Source organism: Dioscorea cayenensis, chromosome 2, assembly GCF_009730915.1.
Source record: "Dioscorea cayenensis subsp. rotundata cultivar TDr96_F1 chromosome 2, TDr96_F1_v2_PseudoChromosome.rev07_lg8_w22 25.fasta, whole genome shotgun sequence".
Taxonomy (NCBI): domain Eukaryota; kingdom Viridiplantae; phylum Streptophyta; class Magnoliopsida; order Dioscoreales; family Dioscoreaceae; genus Dioscorea; species Dioscorea cayenensis.
Genome location: NC_052472.1, coordinates 15,206,306 through 15,216,789, shown reverse-complemented (window position 1 = coordinate 15,216,789; position 10,484 = coordinate 15,206,306). Strand labels below are relative to the sequence as shown.

The window sequence follows — 10,484 nt, the reverse complement described above, 5'->3', positions numbered from 1 at the left end:
TTTTCAATAAAGTTATATTATTCTTTGAGCAAACCGAGGACAACAACAAAAGTTTTTTTTTTAAAAAATTAAAAAATTTAAAAAATTAAGTTGAAGGTTTTTGAATGCTAATGGAGTAAAAGGTTAAAATAGTAATTTACAACCCTAATATCCAACAATGCAATCTTACAAGAAAAAAATATAAGGTAAAAAAATAATATACCAAAGTTATTAAAAATATTATGAAACTGGTTTTTTATTTTTCAATAAAGTTATATTATTCTTTGCGCAAACGAAGGACAACAAGAAAAGTTTTTTTTTTTATAAAACAAATTAATAAATTAATTTCCCCCACCAAAAAAATTCAACCATAATATATATATATTTTAAATAATTAATTTAATATAATTTGTAGTACTTTTACTGAATTACCCTTTAGAACAAAAACCCCTCCTTTTTGCTCTTTACCCCGCCCCCTGTTCCATAACTTTGCTATCCCTAACCTCTCTTTCTCTCTTCTTTCTTCTTCTTCTTCTTCTCCTTTGCGAGCTCTCGCTTCCGCCATTAATGGTGTCCTCCGATCCACCCACCATCACCATCCCTGGCTGGCTGGAAACCCTGCCGCATGCCCCAGTCTACCGGCCCACCATCTCCGACTTCTCCGACCCCATCTCCTTCATCTCCCGCATCGAGCATGAAGCATCTCGCTTCGGCATCTGCAAGGTCATCCCTCCCCTTCCCAGAGCATCCAAGTCCACTACACTTCAACACCTCCATTCTTCTCTTCGAATCCCCTTTAGCACTCGTTGCCAGGAACTCGGCTCCAAGAAACCCTCAAAGACCAAGCAGGTGTGGCAATCTGGTGATTCTTATACTATTGAGCAATTCGAGGCCAAATCCAAGGCCTTTGCGAAGTCCCAACTTCATGGCCTTAAAGAGGTTACTCCATTGCTCGTTGAATCCCTCTTCTGGAACGCCGTCGCTGAGAAACCAATTACTGTCGAGTATGCCAACGATGTCCCTGGCTCTGCCTTTGCCCCTCGCCGGAAGAAGCGGAAACGGGAGGAAGGGACTCCGCGGAGCTTGTCAGATAGTCCTTGGAATCTTCAGGGGGTTGCGAGGTCGCCTGGGTCACTGACTCGGTTCATGCCTGATGACATTCCTGGGGTTACTTCGCCAATGGTTTATATTGGGATGTTGTTTAGTTGGTTTGCTTGGCATGTGGAGGATCATGAGTTGCATAGTTTGAATTTCTTGCATATGGGGGCGCCGAAGACTTGGTATGCTGTGCCTGGAGAGTATGCGGCGAGTCTGGAGGAGGTTGTCAGGGTGAAGGGTTATGGTGGCAATGTGGATCGTTTAGGTAGCGAAAGCTGTTATCTTTTTATGTTTTTAGCTTTTTTGGCTGACGATTGTTTGTCGGGTTGTGTTTTGTTACAGCGGCTTTTATGATGTTGGGTGAGAAGACAACACTGTTGTTGCCGGAGGTTTTGGTGGAAGCTGGGATTCCGTGTTGCAGGTTGGCTCTTGAGTTCTTGTTTCATGTTCTTTAATGCTGATTACTTTGTTATAACTTATATTGTGGATAATGCTTTAAATTGAATGTTTGTAAGTATGAATGTGGTTTATGATTCAGGTTGGTGCAGTATCCTGGAGAATTTGTAGTGACATTTCCAAGAGCGTATCATGTCGGGTTCAGTCATGGTAATCCTTTCTTATAATTTGTTTGAAGTCTAAACTGTTGAAATTGTTGTTACACGGTCACTGAAGCTCTGTGGGACTTCTAATTTTAATTGTTCTTTGACCACGAAGAATGAATGAAGTTCTTTAGTGCGTGGCATTCTTCTTGATTTTCAATCTTTCATGCGACCATTCCGTATTTGTCAATGATCTAAACCATATCATGATCACTGCTATCCTAGGTCTTTTCTTTCCTTACAATCTACACTTGATTTGTTGGGTATAATCTGAGATGGTAAGATTCATTAAGTGCCCTTTAACTTTTTATATGCTTGATGTGTACCACCGATTTGGAAAAATTTTTGAGAATGAATTTTTTAATAAAGAGACAGCTTGACTTGAAATACGATCAAGGCTAAGTGGTTGGAAACACGACCAATGCCTTTGTTTCTAAAGTTGAAGATAGTTTTCTGGCTCCCTTGTAAAAGACAAGAATTTAAATGTTAGGTACTGTCTTTGTTACCAAGCACATATACAATAAATAATTAAATCCATTTGTTTATTACTTATAGAGACAGTTTCATATAACAATGTTTTGCAACTTGTCTATAACAAACATTCCAGAAACAACGCCTTTTGTGCTTAATACAGAATGTATTCCAGGGTATAATAAAATCATGCGTTATGAGGGGAAGATGCGGAAGTTAGATCCATAGATGAGCATATGAGGATATCCTTGAAGTGCTTCCATATCTTTCATCTGTTTCAGTAAATAGCTTCCATATTTCTTGCTTTTTTTTTTTTTGTCTTTTTTGAAATTATGCATTTAAAATTTAGAAAAATTTTTAACTTTTCTCAAGATACTGTAGACAACTTGAAGAATGTCTGTGGCAAACCATAATTATGTATTTTTAATACACTTAACTTGTTTCCCTCTTTCTTTTTTGAATTTCACATTTTTAGCACATTTAACCTCTTTAAATATATTTAGATGATTTGACAAATTTGTGTGCGATAAACCTTAATTATAATATAAATATTTCTGTGTAGTATTACAGAGTCATCACTCTTATCAATATCAACATCAATATGGTAACCAGCATCTACAAATCATAGTTAATTTGTTTTGGTTCACAGCCTTTTTTTCTCTGCCTGCAAGTCTTATTTGTATCATGAAGATTAGTATCTGTTTCTTTCAGTTTGTTGAATATATCATGTGGCAAAGTTTTAAGACTAATTTTGGTTCTCATGCTTACATTTGACAAAGCAGGATTCACTTGCGGAGAAGCTGCTAATTTTGCAACACCACAGTGGCTGAAGGTGGCAAAGGAGGCTGCAGTCCGAAGAACTGCAATGAATCATCTTCCTATGCTCTCTCACCAACAATTGCTTTACATGCTAACAATGTCTTTTATATCCAGGTATTCATACATTCTGCTGGGTTTTTTTCTTCTTTTGCAATTTTATGCAATCAATTATATAGCTTGCTACATAAAATTTTGTGAAGGACCCTGTTGCTTGCTGCCTTTCTGATCCCTTTTGTGCTGAAGAGTGTAGGATTTCTTACTCTGTCCAAACTTTAAAATGTAAAATATCTAATGACAAGTATGGTATGTAGGATTCACAACTTGTAATTTAAAGGAAATTATAATGAAAGCATAACTATAATCTGTTGATTGTCCATCAATTGATATTACATTCTTTCTTTGGCATCATATTCTTCCTTTTCAAACAGAGTTGATTTAAATCTAATGCTACTGGATAGATTATTAACTAATCATAACAGCTTTTGTTCTATTTTGTGTTTTTGTATTTTATCAGTGGAACACCTTGAACTACTTGGCAGGAAAAATTGTTCATTTGATCCCTGCCCAAGTGTTTCTAAAGAACTTGAATCTAAAACTAGTGTAAGTATCATGATCCCTGCTATAATTTCAAGCTCTGGTGCATTAATAAGCATATCTAAGAGTACCAGAATGAAGCAAAGCCCAATTTTGTTACGAGATGTCTTTAAGATGATACTATATTCTACTGTTGTCTGTTTGATAGTTGGTATTTGGAAAATTGGATTGTTTCATTGATTAGACGTTTGGTGTATGAACTAGGACAATCTGGGGAACTGATATTTTTGTAATTTTTTGGAGAGTCTGCCTTTGTGCTTTTCGCCCTAATGATGACAAGCACTAATCTTTCTTTGTTCAAGTTGTTGATTGGATGTGTGATTTGTATATTGATTTTGTAATTTATCTTTAGCTGAATAGCATGAGAAATGCAGAAATATTGATCTAGTGCATAATTGTTGAATCTTTTATTCATCTAATCCAAGTTTTTAAGTATCAAACGCATGCTTTTGATATTCTTGCATGTTTTGATATATCTTTTCTAATAGTGCATTATGCCTCTTAAGTTCTTGGGTGTCCTTGGTGTCCAAACACACTTGGAATGGGCACCTAATCCTAATTTTTTCTCCAGTTTGAATCTGCTGGAATTATTTTAATGCCAGAGTTCCTAGACCAGTGCTCTCTGGTGTGCGGAGTTCACGTCTGAGAGATCGTGAGAAAGAAAGGGAATTGCTGATTAAGGAAGCATTTCTGAATGACATGATGGATGAGAACCGTAAATTACATAGCCTTCTTGAGAAAGAATCGATTCCTACTGTAGTTCTGTGGGAACCTGAATTACTGCCTTCTGCATCAAATGTTTCTCAGTTAAATTCATCTTCAACAATTCATGATACACAGCTGTCAGTGATTGATGCTGAACAAGGAAGTGATGTTAACTGTAAATTCAAGACCATGTGTGACACAGTATCAGGCAATCGCCAATTAAAAGAAATACTGTGTGAAGAGACTATGGGCCTCACTAGCATAGCAACTCATGATATCTCATCAGGTATGACAGTAAAGGATGTTAATACATGCTGCCGAAGTTCTAATGAAGAAACAGTAGGCAAAATGGATGATGATGATGATGAGGAGGAGGAGGAGGGAGGCGGAGGAGGAGGAGGTCCTCCCATTTGGTTTAAATGTTGACTCTGGAACATTGGCCTGTGTAGCTTGCGGGGTCCTTGGTTTTCCATTTATGGCAATTGTGCAACCTGAGCTCTTTTCACTAAGTAATGATGAATCTTATCAAAAGTCTGAGAAATCAGGTTGGTTAAAGCCTTGCTTACCTTCTTATGTGCAAAGGACTTCCAAACTTGGTTCAGGTACTGCTCTTAATCATTCTTTGTGGTTTGGCTTCTTAGGTTTTGCTTAGAACAACATTTAGAATAAAAGTGCAAAAGACAAAAGCACAAAAACATCTGCATCACTGTAAATTTGGATGACAAATGATAGTTCATAATGGATTTTAATGTGTCATGAAGATCAAGATGCATTTGTTTGTAATATAAGGCTTCTTCTCTCTTGCTTGTTGGTGCATTCTGAAGTTAGCAAGAGTTGTTTTGAAAAGAAAATGTTTTTGTTAAATTTTAAAGAACTCATCAAAGCATTTGTAATATAAGTTTTATTTTGAACTAGATTGTATGACTTAATTGGCATGTTTTTTTTCTTGCTTCTCCCTAGTATGTAACTGACCTCTCCAATATCTTGGTATGTGCACACACACTATTATTTTTCTCATTATATAATCATAATCCAATCATTTTGTGAATTTATCTCACATTCATTATTTTTGTCAGAGAACATTCTTTATGTGGTGTTTTTGTCACTTCAGTGTTTATTCACTTGCATACACAGAATACATTGAGCTCATGTTTGTATGAAGAACCACCCATTACTTGTAAACGAAAAAGATGGCTTGTGTGGGTGTATACTCTTGTATTTCATTTATCTTAATTCTTTATTCATTGGCTATATGTTTTCCACACAAGAATGACTGTTAGTACAGAATCTAATTTCGTTCTTGTTCTATTTTTAGCAGACACAAAAGACTCCTGCTTGGAGTCTGAGGAGCAACCAAATCAAGAATCAGGTCCTGATTCATCTTCACAACTTTGTGGCCATATTCCTGCTGCTGAATGCCAAGGCAATGCCTGTGGTTCCAAGCTATTGAAAAATGTTAGTCAGCAGTCTACCTCCTGTGTCACCAAATTGGTGAAAGTAACTTGTGGAAGATTTGGTGACGCAGATTCTGAATATATAAAAGCGAGGATCTTTTGCTTGCAGCATGCTATTGAAATTGCAGATTTGTTTAGGTGCAAGGGTGGTGCACGTATACTGATTATTTGCCATTCAGGTGAGCATCATTTAGCTATTAGTTATATCATTTGGAATTTTTTTTTGCCTTCACCTTTTGAAAAATTTCTGTCCTATTTATCAAATTAAATGAATAAAATTTAGATTTTAAAACAACTATTGTTCTATATAATACTCCATCCGTCCTTTTTACTTGTCCATTTTTAACTAATTCACATGGATTATGAAAAATTGTTTAAAGTTAGTTGATAATCTAAATTTTTATAAAAAAATTTGTATTAATTTTTCAAAAATTACCCTTATTTAAAAACTCCATTAAGGCTCTTTAATTTCTCTATAAATAATATTGGAAAAGTGTTTCTACTATTGGAAAAGTGAAAAACATTTATTAGAAAGTGTAGAAATAGTTAAATATGATTTAATGCTTCATAGATTTAATAAAAGGCATAGTTAAACATTATTTATTGGAAGTTGTAGAAGTACATTAAATATAAAGTGTAAATTTGGAAAAAATTAATGCTCCACAAATTTTCTAAGGAAACTGTAAAAAGGACCAAAGAAAACTTCTAAAATGGAATAAAATGGAATAAGTAAAAAAGAGCGGAGGGAATAATATATTGGGGTTCGCCATTCTAACATTTTTTGCTGTTATTTTCTTATTTTCTTGTGTGTTATGCTTGTATATATATATATATATGGGAGTCCATGATATGCGCTTTTATTGTCATCAATGCTTGAAAATTCCATGATATGGATAGGTTGATCGATTTTCCATTGTGGATTAACTTACGTTGATAGTATTTTAGTATAACTTAAAATGGAGTTGGGCTTGTTGAATTTGGCTGTGTTGTTGAGTTCATATGTTGTGACTGTTGTGTTTCATTATCTTCTATTTCTGCTGGCAAAGTTGTGTGGAAGTCTGTGGTTTGTAGAGCTCATTTCTCACTTCCGTGCCTATTACTAAAACCTAAAAAGGTAATGGTGCTGCCTTTGGTGTTGTATAGGAGATACATGGTTCAAATTATTGTCTTTTCATTGCCTAAATTTTGCATGAGCCAATAAATATGTTTGTTTGTCATGATAGCTTCCTTTTATCTTATCAAATATTCATGCCGATATCTTCCTCCAACTAAGGAGCTTGTTTCTTTTGTTAAATGCACTCAGTTGTTGTTTGTGACTGGTTATCTATTTTTTTTTTTTTCTTTCAAATTTCAATATGATTCATATTTGATCTTGTTTAAGTTAGTAAAAGCTTGGAGTGATATTTGACACTAAACTAGATTTATGAAGTTTTGGTAGGTTCAGACTATTAAAATAATCCTTTTAACTTTTGCTTATTGCTGTTGCTGTAGACTATCTCAAAATAAAAGCACTAGCCATAGCAGTTGCTGAGGAAATTGGCATGCAATTCAATTTTAAAGATTTCCCAATAGAGGATGCATCTGCAACTGATCTGGATCTGATTAATTTCTCAATTGATGGAGGAGAAGAACATGAAGATTGGACATCAAAACTTGGAATTAATCTGAGATATTGTATTAAAGTTAGGAAGCAGTCATCATCAAATCAAGAGCCACTTCCATTATCTCTGAGTAAACTTTTTGCTGATTCCCCCCATCTTTCAGTTGTTTCTACCCTCAAGTGGCTTTCCAGAAAATCTCGCACACCATACAAAGTTGTTGGCAAATCATATTCAAAAACACATATTGTGAAAGACACTGTGAATGATGAAGCCCTTAAAGTCTGTCAAAATCATAAAAGAAGGCCAAGTTTTATTACTGCTAAGCATCACGGGCAACATTCAAAAGGTCAACTGGAAGAATCTCATGGTAGCCGTGGAACAAAGTCAGTTGATGATGGGAATGATCATAGCAGGACATCTGGTTTTTTACTTTGTAAAGATAATTTGGAACTTTTCTGCACCGATTCATTAGTTACTGTCCCCTGTTTTGGCTGCTGAAAGACTTCATATGCATCAAGATAGCTGGCCAACACAGAAAACTAACCCCTTGTGCATCGCTTCAGATTCCTCGCCATCAGACAAGCGTGATGTGCATGTTAACTCAGCTGTTAAAGGTTGTGAAAGACAACAGGTGCTTAACTCTAATGAGGAAGCTAGTCAAACCTTGTTTTGTGATTCTGTGAATTCGGGGTTTTGCCAATCATCTTCAGATTTGTCAATGTTTGAAAATGCTGAAGCACATCAAAGTGGACTTGTAGCAGATGCAGTTCCCACAGGGTGCAAGACTGGTGATTTTGAAGAGTCAGAATCCGAAATAAATATTGTTGTTCAAGAGGTTGAATCTTTAGAAGTTCTCAAAGAAATTATAGTTGCAGAAGACAGTTATCCTTTAAAGTTTGGTAGGACCCAAGCTCCAGCCAATAAGCCTACTCCAGAGACAGAAACCATTGCCCATGAAAAACTAGAAGGGGATGATTTGGTTCATAACACTGGTTTAGAGAGTAGTATTCTTAAGTTTGCTTTGAAGGTGGACCAGTCTATTCCTCAGTTAGTTTCACACAATAATTCTGTTCCGCTTGAGAACCTTGAGGTTTCAGCTTCAGAACTTGTAAATGCAGAATTAGATGTTTGTTCCAAACTCAATAACAATGAATCAGACATTGATGATTCTCAACCACAACAAAATCATATTCTAGGGTCAAAAGAAAGCAGCTTGCAATGTAATGGTGAAGATCAGAACAGGCAGCTTGGATGTGAATATGTAATTGATAAGCCTGAACTCCAGCAGAATATCAAGGCTTCAGCTGATCCTGAAATTAATGGTTCTATGGCTTCAGAAGCTGAAACTTCTGAAATCCCACTGGATGCATCTAATGTTGACTGCATAAATCTTTTGCAAGATATTTCAGTGAAGCTGCCTCATTCTGTTGGAAGGGCCAAGGGATTGGTTATGCCTCAATTGAGCAATGGCATAATTGATGTAAATTCGGTTCCAGAAGATGTTTCTGTGCAAAATGGGGTGATAAGAAATAATGTGCGGCCAATCATTGTGTACAAGCGAGCTGAGAGGCCCAAAAAGAAACAGAAGAGTGAGGCAGAGCCGATGTCAAATGTTCATCTAAGCTCTAATGAATTCATTCGTAGCCCTTGTGAGGGTTTGAGGCCAAGGACTGGTCGACGTTCTCTGGATGAAACAGCAGATGTTGGAGCAGCGGAGAAGGGTGAAGGTTACAAGACAAAGAAACGAGACAGGCCAGCAGGTCAAAGTATAATACAGAAGGCTGAGGGAACCTATATATGTGACATTGATGGGTGCCTTATTAGCTTTAGGACAAAGAGAGAGCTTGACCGTCACCGGGACAATCGTTGTATATTTAAAGGCTGTGGGAAGATGTTCAGCTCTCATGCTCTCGCAATGCGCCACCAACGTGCTCACGAAGATGAGCGGCCTCTCAAGTGCCCATGGAAAGGTTGTGGTATGTCCTTCAAGTGGGCATGGGCCAGAACAGAGCATGTCCGGCTTCACACAGGTGAGCGGCCATATAAATGCAAGGTTGCTGGTTGTGGATTGACATTCAGATTTGTTTCAGATTTCAGCCGTCATAGAAGGAAGACTGGGCATTCTGGGAATTCAAAAACATAGCAGTTTTTGTCTTTCCTCATTCTTTTCACTAGTTGAAGCTTTGATTGTAGATGTTCAGGTTTTCATTTCATTTAAGGAGCAGGCTTTCCTTTCTGACGACTAAGCATACTTCCAGGGATCCTTTCTTTATAACTGAATCTGCAGGAGTTTGCTGATTTGGATGTAGATCTGTACAGACTAATCCTTTTGTATGATTTCAGTCCATTGTTTTTGTTAGCTGAATTGATTCTCCAAATGTGGGATTAATTTTAGTCAACTTAAATGCTACCACAGGTAAGAGAATGTACTATAATTATATTGGATTGAAATTAATTCTCCACTTTTAGTTCTGATGGAGGAGTTGCTGCTATCATGGTATAGGCTCTTCTTATTCTGATTTCCTCTGCTTATCAATTTATTTCCTTCTCAAGAAATAATGATTTCATTTAATATGATGAGATTTATGAGAACTCTTAATTGTTGATATCTGTCTATACTGTGCTACCTATTATGCTACTCAGTGGATAAATCAATCCATATCATCACATTAGCATATTTTTTTTTTTTACATAAACAGATGAGAATATACTAACAATTACATTGTTAGACACTGATCATTTGTGTGCAGGGGATTCTGGGAAGAACTGAACCGCCGAAGCCCGCCACTGTTTCTTGTGTAAGGTACTTATTTCTTCCATACTAGAGCATGGCTGCGCCTGTTCCAACTTTTGTGGACAACTAATTGTATACCAAACTCATTAGAATATAAGAATCGGGGTACCTTAATTTGCAATTGCTTGGCATGCTGTTCTATTCCCATTGGTTCCTTACAGATTGAATCACTTGAGTAGCAGGTGTTCCCTTGAAGATGAATATTCATAGCTCCTTCATATATTAATTGTTTGCTGAAACAGTGATTGATGAGGCCATCAGTGTGACTTCTTTAGATTAATATTCATAGTTGGGTTGGATTTGGATTTGACTCTTGTTGGAAACAGATACTTAGCAACAAGTAGAAGGGGGAGGCGGATTATGTTCGGGA

General features: G+C 36.5%; 1 protein-coding gene across 1 annotated transcript; it reads left to right on the top strand.

The window, feature by feature from the left end:
• The first annotated feature begins 467 nt into the window (after positions 1-467).
• On the top strand, positions 468-9,792 carry LOC120273003 (lysine-specific demethylase SE14-like). Its single transcript, XM_039279645.1, is given in 9 exon segments — positions 468-1,342; positions 1,420-1,498; positions 1,616-1,683; positions 2,930-3,080; positions 4,163-4,657; positions 4,659-4,867; positions 5,581-5,898; positions 7,211-7,804; positions 7,884-9,792. Coding segments are annotated over 9 exon segments (4,290 nt in total). The 5' UTR covers positions 468-546; the 3' UTR covers positions 9,464-9,792.
• Positions 9,793-10,484: the final 692 nt, after the last annotated feature.